This window comes from Peromyscus maniculatus, chromosome 2 (genome assembly GCF_049852395.1).
Source record: "Peromyscus maniculatus bairdii isolate BWxNUB_F1_BW_parent chromosome 2, HU_Pman_BW_mat_3.1, whole genome shotgun sequence".
In the NCBI taxonomy this organism is placed as follows: Eukaryota; Metazoa; Chordata; class Mammalia; order Rodentia; family Cricetidae; genus Peromyscus; species Peromyscus maniculatus.
The window spans coordinates 148,166,226-148,183,634 of NC_134853.1; the positions used below are offsets into that span (position 1 = coordinate 148,166,226).

General features: G+C 49.3%; 1 protein-coding gene across 2 annotated transcripts; it reads right to left on the reverse strand.

Annotated features, from left to right (window-relative positions):
• Window positions 1-458: 458 nt before the first annotated feature.
• Txlna (taxilin alpha) lies at window positions 459-17,062 on the reverse strand. Of its 2 annotated transcripts, XM_006994370.4 has the most exons (11): window positions 16,944-17,062; window positions 16,246-16,417; window positions 14,675-15,013; window positions 12,854-12,945; window positions 11,138-11,308; window positions 7,561-7,755; window positions 7,067-7,186; window positions 6,762-6,836; window positions 5,404-5,496; window positions 4,508-4,603; window positions 459-3,929 (listed from the first exon to the last, which is right to left on the reverse strand). In XM_006994370.4, exons 2-11 carry the CDS (start codon window positions 16,409-16,411, stop codon window positions 3,603-3,605), a joined length of 1,674 nt encoding a protein of 557 aa, XP_006994432.1. In that variant the 5' UTR covers window positions 16,412-16,417; window positions 16,944-17,062; the 3' UTR covers window positions 459-3,602. The 2 variants fall into 2 exon arrangements, with proteins under 2 accessions (XP_006994432.1, XP_015843335.1); XM_015987849.3 differs by lacking the exon at window positions 16,944-17,062 and having other exon boundaries at window positions 16,246-16,749.
• Between the last annotated feature and the right edge of the window lie 347 nt (window positions 17,063-17,409).

A 17,409-nucleotide genomic window follows, 5' to 3' on the forward strand; every position in this document is an offset into this window, starting at 1 on the left:
CAGCTACCCCTCCACCCCGCTTTTTCTGTGAGACAAGGTATCACCATGGCACCCTGGAACACGACATGCAGACCCTCCTGCCTTCCCCTTGGGTTAAGGGAACACCCCTCCGTTGAGACAGAGCTTCAGTATATAACCCTAGCTGCCGTAGTCCAAGGTAACCCTACACTCGCAGCAATCCCTCCTCAGCCTTTCTGTGCGGGGCTTACAGGTGTGCACCACACCATACTCAAACTAAAAACATTTACTTAAAAGTCCTTTGATGTTCCATGCAAGAGAAAACAGTTCAAGTCATCTGTCTGGGTCCCGAACTTGTGGTGGCCAGTAGAAGGCAAGACATTCTGGAATAGGCAGGATGCCAGGACACTGCCATGGCCAATTTGCTGATCCAGACAAGTCCATGACAATGGAGAGGACTAGACGGATCCAGAAACATCCAACGATCTGATCAGCAGAGATACAAGTAAGGCAACAGACTATTTAATGTGGTGTAAAATACATCAGTATCAAGTCCCTGGCTGCTGTGAATACGAAAAGTAGACTGGGAAGGGAAGAAGAAAAAAACAAAAACAAAAACAACAAACAAGCTGTCAGCACAACCTCAAATAAGTGTGGGTGGCAAAAGAAACAGTTATGAGGACAGAGGCAGCCCTCCTATCCCAGGCTGGTCAGGAAGGGCGGTCAGGTGCCTGGGGCTCCACCCATGCTGTTAAGGTGGGAGGCTGGAGCAGCGCTCAGCAGGCCCCAGCCTCCCTGCAGACACCTGAGCAGCCCCACTGACCGAGCTCTGGTCAGTCCTCAGTAGGACTGACCAGGTAGGGATTGGGAAGGGCTAAATAACCATCTTTACAGAAACAACATTCTCACAGAAAGTGCCTGAGCCACACCCATGGTCCAAAACCTCATGGAAAACATAAATAAGAAGTGCTGCTGACATGGTGTACATGAAGCTCTCAACTGGACAAGGACCTAAATAGTACTGCCGGCACAGCCACGGGCCCTGGGTCTCACCCACTGTGGTCCTCTAGAGAAAAAGCTAACAATCTTACAAACCAACACAGATCTTGGTCCTAAAATGAGGTCATGTGCATGGGACTCACCCCAGTGAGGAAGGTACTGGCCCTCACTCACGATGGGCCACCTCCCTGCAGCTGGCCCAGGCTCCTGGGCTGACTTTGGAAAGCAGAGCAGCTGTAACGACTGTTGATTTGGTCAGTGGGAAAGAAGAGATTACCATCTCGACACTGCCCTGGGGGCCTAGAAATGGAGCTAATAGCCAAGTCTCTACAAATACATTATAGCCTCCTAGCCTACCATGCTGAGACCCAACAGCTGTAACCCCTACCTGGGCTTTAAGAGGTAGCTGAAGTGAGGCAGGCCAATTATGCGGGCCACAGGAGGCCTTCCATTCTCAAGGAGGCAGAAGATACCTTATCCTCACCCCTCTGCAGCCCAGCAAGCCCCATGGGCTGACAGTTCAGACATCAGCTTGGCACGAGAGCTGGGAGGCCCTACTGGAGCAGGAAGAATACTATGATTTCCAAGGGAAAAACCTTGGGAGAATTTCCACAGGACAACAGATCCCAGCTGGAGATGGCAAACCCTCAACATTCACAAAGCTGCTGGGCACCCTGAGGGAATAAAGGTACCAGGGTAGCAAGTACTTGAAGTGGCAGTGCCCGACATGGGGAAGGGGGCATTATCTGTAATTTCTGGTCTTGAACACATGATAAGCAATAATGTTCTGTTTACTTTTGGTTTTCTGACAAGGGGTCCTGCTTCTTAGCCCAGACTGGTCTGAAGTTCAGTGTTGAGTCCTGGGATTATAGGCATACACCACACACCCAGCTCAATTCTGAATTTGTACAAGTGTGAGCTTATCGACTAGTTATGAAAGATGAAGGAACTTGCAGAATAATGCAATAGTTGAAATACAACAAGAAGCAAAGTTGCAGCCGGGCAGTGGTGGTGGTGTACGACTTTAATCCCAGCACTGGGGAGGCAGAGGCAGGTAGATCTCTGAGTTCAAGGCCAGCCTGGGTTACAGAGTGAGATCCAGGACAGGCTCCAAAGCTACACAGAGAAACCCTGTCTCAAAAAAAAAAAGAAGGAAAAAGAAAAAAAGAAGCAAAGTTTCATCCAATCTTGGTATACGGTTCACTTAGCTTCCAAGAAACTGCTGCTCCAGGGCGCTGCGGTGTCAACTGGCTAGTACCCTGGCAGGTGTGCAACAAGAGCTTCAGCACGAGCTGTCACACGTGATCACAGATGTGAGCAGGACGGGCAGGGAAGGCAAACTGCAGCTATTTCAGTTCCTGGGATCGGTCTACTGTTACAAGTCATTCTTGATCTGCTGGACACCTGAAGGCTCAGACAGCAAGAAATGAAACCCTAAGTAAGGACTCAGTTTTTGGCCAAGAGGGTGCTAGGAAACGGCACCAGAGCAGTCCTCAAAAATTATTATCTGAGCTGAAGGTGAGGGGGCAGGAGCAAAAAAAAAAAAAAGAAAAAAAAAAAGAAAAAGAAAAAGAAAAAACTGCCCATAAGCCAAGGGGCATCTGGATCTGGGGTGCAGCAATGGCTGCATGAGGACGGTGATGAGAATTAGTGGTAGCCTCCCAGGCTGAAACCCTTAGGCAAGTTTATGGCAAGACCATCATCCTTTCTCTTAATAATCTTATCTTCCCAAACAGGACATCTAGACACCAACATGGCAAAGGACCCTGACAGGGTTGTACCAAATGGGGCACTGGAGGCCAGGCACCTGGGACCACTGCTAATATATCCCTCTTCCTTCCTTTGAAGATCTTTAATACGAACTCTTAAGCAAAACAAAACAACAACAAAAACCTCGAAAATGAATCCTTTGGGTGACCTTTTGTCAATCATTTGTGCAGGCTAGAGGCACCTGTGAATGATAAGGCTACTGAGAACTGAGAAGCAACATTGGCCTGGACCTGGCACTACCAGAGGGCAGGGCAACTGGTGCCTGAAAAGGCTCCTTCCCACATAGGCACCCCCTCACCCCCAGCTTCCTTGTCTTGGGCAGGAGGAAGCTCATCGGCCAGTTGTTTCCTACAAAGGCTCTGCCCAGGAACACCATTCCCAGGTCAAGAGAAGCAATGGAACCCAGAGAAGCGACAAGAGCCCAAACTGCCCAAGTTCTGCTTACAAAAGAGAAGAGCCCAGGCCTAGGTGTTTCCACTCATCACAAGCTCTGAAAAGGGCTGCTGGGTCTGGGCCTCAAAATCAGGCAGGAAAATGTTCAAGCCGTCTGACCTGCTGGCTCACTGTGATGGAGCTGTCCAGATGAAGTCTCCTGAGACCCCAGTGGAGAGTCACCAACTTCATCTGCACACCCCACCCACGAAAGCCCACTGCACACCTACAGTGTTAGCTATGTAACCGCATGATGTCCTGCATACCTGCCCATCCATGTACGTAAGACAAACCCACAATTTAAAAATCGCAGTGTCCAATGCCCTCCAGGTCAGAACACCTTGGCCTCAGTCAGCACTGGGTCGCTCAGTGTGGGAGCTTTGTATGGACCAGGCCTGGTCGGGCTGCTGCTCCCTTCCCAGCACGCCCGAGCACCATGATCTCTAGGCAGTGGCAGAGGTGGGCTGCCGGGGCCCTGTTTGGCCTGTTAATTCTGTGCTTGGTGCTCCAGGGCAGCCAGGAACTTCTGTGGCCCTTGGGGAGCTGGATAGTTGAGCCCCAGGACTCTCAACACCTTGTTCCTTGGAGGCAGTGGCAGCCTCTGGCCTCCGCTCAGTGCCAATGTCAGTGAAGGAGCCATGGGCCCCAGCAGTCAGGTCCTGTACCCTCTTGTTCAGGTCATTGCGCTCTGTCTGCAGTGCTCGGCACAGCTTCTCCAGCCGTTGGATTTTCACCTGCAGACCTTCCAGCTCTTTGTCCCGGAGAGTTTTCTAGGTAGAGAAATGGAGCATTCAGTGAGACACTCATTTCTTCAAGTCTGGGCAACATAAAATCAAGCCTGGCCCCTGTAGGAAACAGTCCTAGCTTAAAGAGTATGACTTTCCTGTCCGACAATGTATCCCTCTAGTTATCTACCAGATAACTGCAGATGGCCCAGGCAAAGCACTCGCATCCTGAAACTGCATCATCTGTTCAACAGTACTGACCAACCTCAGTTCTCAAAAGGAGACATATCAAGAGAACTACCCTTTGCAAGCAAATGAAATAAACCAATGGAACAGACCGCCTGGCAAACCTGGCTTGCTCCTGCTGCACCAGGTTAGCGTTTGTCTTGTAGACTGCGTGGCAGTCACAACTCTCTGGGATGCTCTCCATGTGAACCACGTCAGCCATTAGTACCCACTGTTTGCTGTCTGTTCCTGGGACCTCGCTGCTAAGGGTGCTGTCACTGCACTTGGATAACTATGACTGCATCCCATTCCAGTTCATGTGTACAGTGTCCCTGACTGAGAAGATGGTAGAGGACTGACAGACCATAACTGCACCCAGCCCATCAACCTCCACTTACCTCTTCAGCCATCTCCAGCAGGGCCTTATTGCTGCTCTCCCACCGGGATCGATACATGGTGGTTTCTTTCTCCAGCTTCTTGATCTTCTTCGTCATCTGTTACATGACAGATGGAAGGAAAAAGAAGGTCAGAGCTGGACTGTCTGGACATCTGTACCTCCAAAGAGGGAGACATTACATCTGAGCCAACTGGGAGCCTCGAGTCAGGTCTACCACCGAGGCCGCCAAGGCTGTTCAGGAAGTAAAGGAGGAACTTGCCGCCAAGTCTGATAATCTAAGTTCCGTGCCCGAATCTACAGAATCAACGTCTGCAAATCATCCATGGACCTCCATATGCAGCCTACGGTATATGCACACAACATACACATACAGCCCCACCGATAATGTAGTTTAGAAACATGCAGGTGGATCTGAGTTCAAGACTAGCCTGGTCTACACAGAGAGATCCAGTGCAATCAGGGCTATGTAGAGAGACCATGTCTCTAAAGAATAAATAAATAAGCCATGTGGTGGTGGCACACGCCATTAATCCCAGCACTCAGGAGGCAGAGGCAGGCAGAACTCTGTGAGTTCCAGGACAGGTGCCAAAGCTACACAAGAAAACCCAGTCTCTAAAAACCAAAAGAAGAATAATTTTTTAAAAAGGCTGCCATTGAAGCTTAGTAATAGAATATATACTCTCTATTACTTTAAATTCTAGCATTAATAGAGAAAGCAAACCAAATGATAATAGAAAAACAAGCACAAACTCTGTCTTCTGGGGGAAGAGAAGAGGCTGAGACAATTGTAACTACCTCTTTCTGATATATGAACAGTTCCTATGAGGTACCCAAAGGTAGGACTGAATGAAGTGGCTTGGGCCTCTTCATGGCCAGGCCTGAATCCCCTGTGGTTACCTTTTCCATTTCCTGTTTGAATGTGGTGAACACTTCGCTGCTTTTGGAAAGCGTATTCTGGAACTCCTCAAACTTCTCTGTGTAGAGGGCGAGCTGGTAAGAGAGGCACAGAGGTGAGGCTGGGCTTCTCTGAAGGTACCTCTGGGCAACACTCAATTCGGATATCTCTTTGGCCCCTTGACAAAAATCATTCTACGGAGACACCATTTCCTAGTAAAACAACCCCAAAGCCATGCACAGGAAGGATGTGTTCCACATGAGAAACTGGAAAGTAAGCTTAGAGATGACTTCAGCATGTGGAGACTCTGACGATAAGCTCTTAAAAATACAAAACAACAGGCTGGAGAGATGGCTCAGAGGTTAAGAGCATTGGCTGCTCTTCCAGAGGACCTGGGTTCAAGTTCCAGCACCCACATGGTGGCTCACAACCATCTGTAATGAGATCTGGTGCCCTCTTCTGGCCTGCAGGGATACATGCAGGCAGAACACTGTATACAAAATCTTAAAAACAAAACAAAACAAGAACAAAAAACTGATGGCATTCAGCAGTTAAGAGCATTGGCTGTTCCGGGCAGCAGTGGTGCACATTTTCAATCTCAGCACTCAGGAAGCAGAGCCAGGTGGATCTCTGTGAGTTCGAGGTCAGCCTGGTCTACAGAGCAAGATCTAGGACAGGCACCAAAACTACACAGAGAAACCCTGTCTCGAAAAACCAAAACCAAACAAAAAAAGGAGCATTGGCTGTTCTTCTATAGGATCTGGGTTCAATTCCCAGCACCCACATGGACACCACAACTGTAACTCCAGTTCCAGGGGATCTGGCATCCTCTTCTGGCCTCTGAGGGCATCAGACACACACAGTGGGACACAGACATTCAGGCACGTAAAAAACACCCATACACATAATAATAAAGTAAAATAAAGATTCAAATGGGGTTAGGCATAGTAGTTAATACCTCATGCATCTGGGAGGCAGAGGACTATCACAAGTTCAAGACCAGCCTACTGTACAAGGTGAGTTCTGGGTTATCAAGAACTAAACTTGGCCTTTTCTTTCTTCTCTCTCTCTCTCTCTCTTTTTTTTTTCGAGACAGGGTCTCTGTGTAGCTTTGCGCCTTTCCTGGAACTCACTTGGTAGCCCAGGCTGGCCTCGAACTCACAGAGATCCGCCTGGCTCTGCCTCCCTAGTGCTGGGATTAAAGGCGTGAGCCACCACCAACTGGCAACATTTTATTAAAATCAATAAAAGGCTTGGTTGAGACTAACACAGCAGTTGGCTGAGAACCAGTCTCGGAGGAGGGTCTTGTCCCCACCTCCCTGAAGCTGGGCCCTGTGACTGTAGGTCAGGCTCGTCTCACCTGCTGCTTCAGATGGGCCTCCTGCTGCTTCATCAACTCGCACATCCTCTGCGACTCCACAGCTTCTTTCAGGAGCTGTTTCCAAGACAGGACCCAGAACCTGTCAGAAGCACTGGGCGGCACGTCTGGCCTTCTTTAGCCACAAGCACTGGACCCACTGAGGCTGCCTGCTCTCAGACCGCTGTCTGGACAGCAGTTACTGGACTGGGCAGGCAAACCTCTCCCATCCGCATGAACTCGACTCTGAACCAGGCCGGAACCCACTTCCTTGCAGTCCCCCCACAGCCCAGGGGCCTGATCCTCACAAACTCCTTCTCTCGCTGGTGACGCTCCTCTGCCTCCTTCAGCATCTCCTGGGCCTGCTGGAGCTTGGCATCCACTAGCTGCTGCTGCAGGTCCTTATGTTTGAAGACTTTGTCGATATGCTGTAGGAAAGGTATTAATGGGGTCTGCTTGTCAGGAGTTCCCTTGCAAGGAAGCCCCAACACTAGAACACAAGGTACTTCATCCGGTCTCATCTTGACCCAACTGTCTTTGGGAGGTCACTTTCCTAACCTCAACCTGATGTGTAGACAGGACAGTAGACACCTCTATTCTAGAACTGAGTATTTTACAGATCCCTGGATCAGACACCAGAGATAAGGCACAATGGGTCAAATCTCTTCTCTCCATTCCAGTTCCTTGCCTAAGAATAACATCATCGTCTGAAGGAAAAGCAAGAACAGCAGGCCTCCGGAGTGCTGCCCCAGTCCCTGGCACTCACTCCGGCCTCACAGGCTGCTGGCCACCATCACCTTACCTCTTCACGAAGCTCATATTGCTCAATCAACTTCTTGAGCCTCTCGGCCAGTTCCATATTCTCCTGGCGCAGCTTAGAGTTTCGCTCGTTATGTTGTTCCATCTGCAGCTGAATGTCGTTCAGTGTCACCTGGAAGTGTGAAGTCACCTCTTTGCGTTTCTCCTCCTCCTCACGGGCTCGCTGCACACCTTCTTCCTGAAGAGAGAAGCCAGCCCTGGAAGCATCATCCATAGCTCTAAGCAGTGCACAAAGCTCCCCTAACTCGTCCACAGTCTTTGCCAACAGAGATACTGGCCCCACAATGGCAAGCACCTAGGATCCGGGATGTCTGACACTGGAGTTTCTTAATGTGACATCAATCGAGTCTCTGCCTAGAATACTCAACATACATGACGGTAAGTGCCATTCTGAAGCAGCTGGGATCTTCTGGATTCGTGTTCCCAGATTCTAGACTAAGATTCCCTGCTTGTTTCCCTCCTGTTTCCCACAGGAAATAAGATGATAAAATCTGCTGGGTATAGGGGTACAGGCCTTTAATCCCAGCACCAGGAGGCAGAGGCAGGTAGATCTCTGTGAGGCCAGCCAGGTCTACAGAGCTAGTTTAAGGGCAGCCAAGTCTATACAGAGAAACTGTCTCAAAACAAAACAAAACTAACAAACAAACAAACAAAAAACAGGCAGGGTGGTGGTGGCACACGCCTTAATCCTAGCACTGGGGAGGCAGAGCCAGGCGGATCTCTGTGAGTTCGAGGCCAGCCTGGGCTACAGAGTGAGTTCTAGGAAAGGCGCAAAGCTACACAGAGAAACCCTATCTCAAAAAACAAAAAACAAACAAACAAACCCAACAACAAAGATCAAATCATCCAGGTATAGTGGTGTACACTTGACCCCAGCACTCAGGCTGCAGAGCGGTCTCTGAGTTCCAGGACAGTATGGTCTACATAGCAAGTTCCAGGCCAACCTAGACCCTAGAGAAAGACCCTGTGTCAAAAAAATAAAAAATAAAGAAAAAAGCAAAATAGAAAATAGTCCTACAAAAACAGTAAGGCAGGAAACATAAGGCATTTGGTAAGCAAAAGGAAAAGGGCATAAACCAGTTCAAGTATCATGCTTGGTTAGTATTGGTACTGAAGAGAGTGGGCAACTAACACTTTTAATCTTTTTTTTTTTTTTTGGAGACAGGGTTTTTCTGTGTTACAGTTCTGTCTGTCTTGGAACTTGCTTTGTAGGCAAGGCTGGCCAAGATCCGCCTGCCTTAATCCTGAGTGCTGGGATTAAAGGCATTCACCACCACCACCTGGCGACAACATTTAACATTCTGTCTAGGCCTAGCAAGATGGCTAAGTGGGTAACACTGCCTGCTCTTACAGAGGACCCGGATTCAATTCTCAGCATGCACATGGCAGTTCACAGCTGTCTGTAACTCCAGTTCCAGGGGACCTGACACTCTTACACAGACATACATGCAAGCAAAACACCACTAAAAAATAAGGCCAGGTATGGTAGTACATACCTTAAGAAACTTTTTCTTCTTTTAAACAATCTGTCATCTTAAAGCAATCTTTAAAAACATTACATTAGTGCTTGTGTGTGTATGTGCACACCATGACCCACGTGTGAGGTCAGGGCATAACTGCACCAGTGGGTCCTCTCCTTTCACTATGTGGGTTCGGGGACTGAACACAGTTCTCAGGTTTGGCAGTAATTACCCTGACTGGTTAAGCAATCTTGCTGGTCCCAAGTTAATTTTACTATTATTTTTTTCTTGTGTTACTGAGGACTGAAGCCAGGGTGTTAGTCATGCTAGGCAAGTACTTTATTCCTGATATGTACTCCAGTCCCTCCTTTACCTAGTATTCTGGGGGTAAGGTCTTACTAAGTTGTCCACTTATGATCTTTGTACCTCTGCCTCATATAAAAGGTAAACACTAAACATGAGCATGAGCAAAGTAAGTTATCATGTATGATCAGGTCACATTCTGAGGTCATACACAGTGAGCTGCTTTAACCACCTATCACAACCAAGTCTCACTGACTAACCTCTGGGACAAGTGCTGAGCAAGGTGTTAAGAGCACTGCACATATGCACATGTGTGTGCATACACATGTGTGTGCACACACATGCGAGTAGAGGCCAGAAGCCAAGTGCCATATCAATTTTCCTTTACCTTACCATATCTTTATTTTTCCTTTTTGGTTTTTCAAGACAGGATTTCTCTGTGTAGCCCTGGCTTTCCTGGAACTCGCTCTGTAGACCAGGCTGGCCTCAAACTCAGCAATCCTCCTGCCTCTGCCTCCCAAGGGCTGGGATTAAAGGCATGTGCCACCACCACCCAGCAGCCTTATTTATTTTTTAAAGAGGGCATTGGATCTCCTGGAACTAGAGTTATAGACAGTGAGCTGCCATATGTGTGGTAGTAACTGAATGTAGGTCCTCTGGAAGAGCAACCTGTGATTTAACCACTGGACCATCTGTCCAGCCCATCCTTGTTATTATTATTTTTTTTAAGATTGATTTTATTTATGTGTCTCTGTGAATATATACCACATATATGCAGGTGCCCAGAGGTCAGGTATTAGATCCCTTTGAGATGGTTTGTGGTCAGCCCAATGTGGATGTAGGAACAGAAATTGGGTCCTCTGGAAGACTAGTGAGTGCTATTAACCACAGGTAGCCTCTCTAGCCCTCTCTACCTTCTTAGTAAAGACTGCATCTCTCATCAGACCTGGACTTGCTGATTCATCATGGGCCAAGGATCCTCCTGTCTCTGCTCCCACACACCGCAGTTAGAGACATACTGCTTTGCCCAGCTCTGTACATGAGTGACAGGGAGCCAAATTCTGGTTCTTATGCTTGTAATACACACTTTCCTGATTGATCCTTGAGTTCCCCAAAGGTTTATTTTGTAGAGGGCTCTGGAACCTATCGTGATACTATTGGGTGATGGAGCCCTCATGGTTTTGCTTTGTTTGTTTTTTGAGACAGGGTTTCTCTGTGTAGCCTTGGCTGTCCTGGAATTCACTCTGTAGCCCAGGCTGGCCTTGAACTCATGGAGATCTGCATGGCTCTGCCTCCCGAGTGCTGGGATTAAAGGCGTGCGCCACCGCTACCCCCCGGCCCTGTACCGTTTTGCAGGGGCTTTAGGTTTTCTGGAGGCAGCCTCAGGAGCAGTCTTGCTGTACTGTACATTCCTCTCACATTCTGTTCCTGTCTTCCCCACCACAGATCTGAAAGCAGTGGGCTCCACCAATTCATGGACTAGAGCTTCCAAAAGTGTAAGTCAAGAGCATCTTTCTTTGTGTATTTTGAAAAGTTGATGAGCTCAGTATTTACAGAGGGAAAGCTGACTAGTGCAGCAGGGAACTGCTGCACTGAGAAAGATTCTCGCTGCTCCATCTGATGCTCTCGGCTGGTCATTCAGCCATACTGACACACACAGGTGGTCACAGCTGTCCTCTGGTGGGACTGGGATGGAGCTGTACTGTACCTAAGCTTTTCTGGTTTGTTTTACATTAAGTTTTCCAAGCCGGCCTGGAACTCACTGCCCACAAAGTCCAGGCACTCTGAGCTGCCTACCTTGAGGGACCGGTTGTGTCGCTGCAGCTCTCGGCACAGGCTCTCCAGCTTGCTTCGGGCCAGGACAGCCTTGCTATGCTCACCACGGAGATGGTCCTTCTCCTGGACGAGCTGGCTCTGCTTCTTCTGCAGGAGCTTCATCTGCTTCTGTGAGTTTCGGTGTTCTTCCAACTGAGAACAGGAGGGTGGCAAGTGTCCGGAGCAGGAACCATCCCATGGCTCTAGAGATTCCTAAGCTAATCGCTACCCACCCCTTCCACTCCAGTCACAGCAGATCAGAGAAGAACATGCTCAGGGACCAAAACTGTTGGAGTTCTGCTCCTCCCAGTAACTTCTCAGACTAACCCAAAGACCTATCTTAGGGAAATAATAATGAATGATCACAAAAACCAGTGACGTCACAGTAGCTCAATTACTTCTCCCTTGCAGCATCAATATTTCCCTAGATAAATCCTTCCAAATTAGATTTCATCTTTTCTGTATTTTTCTCTTTTCTTTTGGTATTTGGAGACAGGGTCTCTCTATATAACCCTCACTGTCCTGGAACTCACTAGACCAGGCTGGCCTTGAACTCAAGAAATCTTCCTGCCTCTCCCTCCTGAGGGCTGGGATTAATGGAGTACACCACTATACCAAGCTCTGTATTTCTTATAGTTTTACTTAATGTGCATGGGTGTTTGCCTCACACCTATGTCTATCCAAGACTTGTGTGCCCAGTACCCTAAGAATGCAGAAGAGAGCGTCAGATCATCTGGATCCAGAGTTACACATGGTTGTAAGCTGCCATGTGGTTGGTAGGAATCAAACCCAGGTCTTCTGGAAGAGCAGCCAGTGTTCTTAAGTACTGAATCACCTCTCCAAACCATTCTCTATACCTCTCTCTACACACACATACACACACACACACACACACACTCTCCACTCAACACTTTCACAATGAGAAAGATGGCGAGACTTGGCATTTCTTTTTTTTAAGACAAAGTCCTGCCAGGCGTTGTTGGCACATGCCTTTAATCCCAGCACTCGGGAGGCAGAGCCAGGCGGATCTCTATGAGTTCGAGGCCAGCCTGATCTAAAGAGTGAGATCCAGGAAAGGCACCAAAACTACATAGAGAAACCCTGTCTTGAAAAACAAAAACAAAACAAAAAGACAAAGTCCCATAGCCCAGGCTGTCCTTGAATTCTTGAATGTTCTGTCTCCAGGATTTAAGGTATGCACCACCCTGCCCTGCTCACACTTGGTACTTCTCATAATCCAACACAGACTAAAAATTCTTATCTCAAGAAGTGAACCTGAATTGGAGCAAGCGTAGAGCTCCCTTTCCCTTGTTCAGAACTCAGAACTAAGGTGGTGAAAGGACAGGTCCCACTCACAGGTGACCGAGCAGAGTCGAACACTTCAGGGAGATGCATGGAGAAACACATTAGGACATGACTACTCAGTATCTGGGACTAAAACTAGGATTCCACCACCTGGGAGCCATTCTTTTGAGAAATTTACTTATAAAGTTCTTCTCTTACTGTCAGCCCTTAAGTGGCTGACTGGAAACTAACTTCTCATTTAACAGATAGGGGTATGAGAATTCAGAAAGGGCTAACAGGAACTAAGCCAGATACCTGGTCCTGCACCCAGTCCACCCCTACCCCAGGCAGCCTGCTGACTTCGCAAAGAAAGGCAGGGAAGGTACCGGAGAAAGGAGACGGGGAGTCACTGACCAGTTCAGCATACTTCTTGCACAGAGCAGCCAACTTTTCCTCTGGGGTACTGAGCGTGTTCAGTGTCTGCATCAGCAACGTGATCTCCTTCCCTGTAAAGCACAGGGGATAAAGGCATGCACCCCTTTTTGGGGGTACCCTCTAGGCCCAGGCTGAGTGCTGAGGCAGTTTTCCCTCGTAGACTGGTGCTTCATGAAGAAGTGAGATCACTTCAACCCAGCAGCTTCACTGCACACCACCACTGCAGCATAAGGAATGTCACTAACGCTCACTAAACCAACAGACCCATCTTCTTGGTAAGCACTGCCAGTGAGAGGAAAAGCTATTTCAAAACATTCTCAACAGGCAAACACCATCTACTTATAGATTCATGTTGCAGTCCATGAAGGTCCTTTTGACAGAATTCAAATCTAAAACAAACAAACGAAATAAGTCTGAGGTTCTCTGAGAAACTAGCCAAACTCCTGTCAACATTCATAGCTACACAGTTATGTTTAAAATGAATGTCTCATGCTGGGCATGGTGGCGCATGCCTTTGATCCCAGCACTCAAGAGGCAGAGGCAGGTGGATCTTTGAGTTCAAGGCCAGCCTGGTCTACAGAATGAGTTTCAGGACAGCCAGGGCTACACAGAGAAACCCTGTCTCAAAACCTACCCCCCCCCCCAAAAGTCTCTTTCATATGTGACTCTATGACTTAAAAAAAAAAGCACTTGGGAGGCAGAGCCAGGCGGATCTTTGTGAGTTCGAGGCCAGCCTGGTCTATAGAGCGAGATCCAGGGAAGGCGCAAAGCTACACAGAGAAAACCCTGTCTTGAAAAACAAAAAACAAACAAACAAAAAAGTATCTCTCGAAGTTAGGACAGGTAACAAATGGAGGGAACAGGGACTATGATATGGTTGTTGTGTTACCTAACATAGATTTTCATTTTTCTTTGACAGAGGGTCTTGTTATGTAGCCCAGGCTAGCTTTAAACTCACATTCTTCCTGCCTGTTCCCCCTGGTCCCCATTAGAGGCATATACTACCACATCCAACTCAGTCGACATTCTATATTCATATCCATCTCCCACCTCCTTCAAAGGACTGCCAATGCCCTCCCTATTTTTACTTGTTTGAGATAAGGTCTCATTATATAGAGCATGCTACCATGCCTGGCTGCCACCGACTGCCTGTCTCTCAGGAAACCCTGTACCTACCACCCGTGGTTTCCACCATATTCAGCACATAAAAGTTCTAAACTGTCAGCTCTGGGGGGCCAAGAGATCGGCACAGAGACTGTACACCAGCAATCCACAAACCAAATCCAGCCCACGGATGGCTTTGACTTGGTCTCTGTTATTTCAGCTGCCAATTACCCAGCTAGCCAGTTGAGAGCAGGAGACTCACCAGGTAGGAGTTAATTTTTCAGATAAAGTAGGCCCTCTCTCGATTCTCAAGAGGTCTGTGGCTTACCTGGTGAACGTCAACATTTGAGATCTTAACCTTGGTGTAGCCTAATTTTATCGCTGTAGAAATAGGGAAACTGAGACCCAGGAGTGGAGAATGAACATGCCCAAAGTCAAACACCAGGTGGTGCTGGCTGGCAGAGTCAGCTCAGGCCTCCCGTTCCCCATCCCAAATGAGAAAGCTGCTTGGATTCCTGCCTCCACTTCCTCCCAAGGCAAAGAGGCCTCGCCCAAGTGAGGACTCTGAACAGCTCAATGCTCTGACCCTATATTCCTGGGTCTTGAGAAGCAGACTCCTCTGAGTTCTGACAGAGCAGGCTAGCCCATGAATGACAGGTCTCGACTCGCCCCTCACCAGCAGCCACCCCCTCTCACCCAGACCCTTGGCTTTCTTCTTCTCCTGTGGCCGTCGGTGGTCCCGGTCTCCGACCTCCTCACTGGCTCGGATCTCCTCTGTGCCCGGCTCCCCTTTGGAGGGCTCCTTCTCGCCGTTGACCACTGGGATCCCCGGTTCAGGCTCCCCATTCCTTGCCGCATAGGTTCGGGACTTCTCTGCATCTTCCGGCTCAGTGGGCTCACCCTGCGCTCCCTCCTCAGCTGGGCCCCCCTGACTGTTGTCCACACAGTATGTACTCAGAATGTCTTCCAACTGCCGGCTCAGCTCCTCAGAGACATCACACAGGGGGCCAGCCTTAGCTGCTTTTGCTTGAGCCCCTACAGCAGGAGAGATTAAGACACAGAATAAAAATAAGAGGGTTACACTACTGGCTTGGGTTTTCTTTTCCTTTCTTTTTTAGACAGGGTTTCTCTGTGGAACCACTGTGGCTGTCCTGGAACTCACTCTGTAGACCAGGCTGGCTTTGAACTCACAGAGATCTGCCTGCCTCTGCATCCCCGAGAGCTGGGATTAAAAGTGTGTGCCACCAACACCAGGGGATTTTCCTTTTCTTGAAGCCAGCAAAGTTTGGGTTAAATGTTGTTTCATTTATTTGGTTGAGACAGGATCTCTCTACAGAGCCTTAGCTGTCCTGGAACTCACTCTGTAGACCAAGGTGACCTCAAAGTCAGAGATCTACCTGCCTCTGCCTCCCAAGTGCTGCGGCCACTATGCCTAGCCTCAGTTTAATTTTTCTAAACCCTAAGTTTACTTATAAAATGATACAATTATTTCTTACGACTCCCCAAACATACTTCTTATGACAACAGGCAATTATGACTGGGAAGGAATGGCCTACACCTTTAACCCCAGCACTTGGGAGGCAGGGGCAGGTGGATCTCTGTGAGTTCGTGGTCTACAGAGAGAGAGTTCCAGGATAGCCAGGGCTACACAGAGAAACTCTATCTTGAAAACACGAAAACCAATTCTCCCCCCCCCCCAAAAAAAAGAAAGAAAAAGACAGCTATGTAAGCATCCCAAATTAGGGACGGTTGGCATGTAGTAGAAACTCCACCTCTAATCCATCTCCCACCCCTGCTCAAAAGCCTTTTTTTTTTCTTGGTTTTTCGAGACAGGGTTTCTCTTTGTAGCTTTGTGCCTGTCCTGGACATCATTCTGTAGACCAGGCTGGCCTCAAACTCAGAGATCCACCTGGCACTGCCTCCGGAGTACTGGGATTAAAGGCGTGCCACCGCTGTTCCAGAACTGCCTCAAGTATACAGGACAATCACTCTCCACTGTCAAGTGTTTTCTGGGACTGTGACTTTGCTTGTGGGGTGCCTCATCTGTTTGTCACTCAGTTTAAACCAGTCAGAGCATGCTCCCAAGGTTCCATTCCAGGACTAAGAGTGGCAAGCTTCATCACCTCCCCGGGAAACATGGGAATTACACAGAATGGGCATTGTTCATTCTATAGTTCCTCCTTCCTGGGTAAACACTGGTCTCAGAAGTGAGGCCAGTCCCAGAAGCTCCTCCCTCTGCCCACTGGAAAAGCGGAGCAGGCACACACCCTCGGTCTTCCCCGGAGCCTGGCTTGTGGACCCTTCGGCTTCCGCCGCCGGAGCTGTCTGTCTGGGCCGTCCGTGGGCTCCCTCCGGTCCTGCTTCCCGTTGCCCCGGGCTGCTCTTCGCGTTGGAGTGTTTGGCAGGCCCATTCTTTTTGTCTTGGTTCTTCATTGTGATCTGCAAGGCAGAAAACGGGAAGATCCTTTAAGGAGGACACCGCTGCTATCTATGCTCCAGACTTCAAAAAATTTTTGATCAACCTAGATCAGAAACCCCAAGAGCAGGCGATCAAAGCCTCAAACAAACTGGCCGGCCTGCGCCGGCGACTCCGGGGTCCCCTGCAAGGTTTCCGAGGAGCTGCCCGACAGGAGAGCCGGGGAAGAGGCCTCCTTTCTCCCGATAGCCACTTCTCGGCAGCCGGAGCGCGGGATTGGCTCCGCGCCGCAGACTGACGTGGCGGGATGCTCCAGTCCCAACCGGTCCCCCCCGCCTCCCCAGGTCCCACGTGGGACCCCCGGGCGGGCGGGCGCGCGCGCGGAAGCCACCCACGCCCCGCGCGCCCTCTAGCCCCACGGCACGCATGCGCAACACGGCGACATCCACACTGACGCCCCTGTCGGAATTAGTTATTCCTCCACGGCCAACGCATCCCGGGCCTCAGACCCTCCGAAGAGCTCGTCCCACCTACCACCAACACACGCACCTCACCACAGACATCCGATGGCGTCCCCCTGGCTCTGGCCGAGCACCGGAAACCCGGGTAACCGCTGCCAGCAGGACCGCCCGCTCCTGCCGCGGCCAATCAACAGCTGACGCTGGCGCGGAGCTTGCTGGGAAAGACGAGGCCAAGGTGGCTTTGGAGTCGGGGGGTGATAAAGAACTACGAGTCCCTTCATGCATCGCGGCGGGGCACAATTCCCGAGATGCCATCCTGAAGGCTTTCGTTTTAGGAGCTGTATACCCTGCAGGTCCGAAATTATGTCCTACGGTCTAGAAATTGGCGTCAGCCTCCGTTATAGCGAGAAGCTGTGATTGGCCCTTAAGCCTTGGCGCTCGGCTTTTTTTTTTTTTTTCATACACTCCTCTATTAGTCCTTTGTGTATGTGTATGACTCTTTCTAGGACCTCTGAGGACTCGAAGAGGGACAGAAGGCTGAATTGGGTATTTGG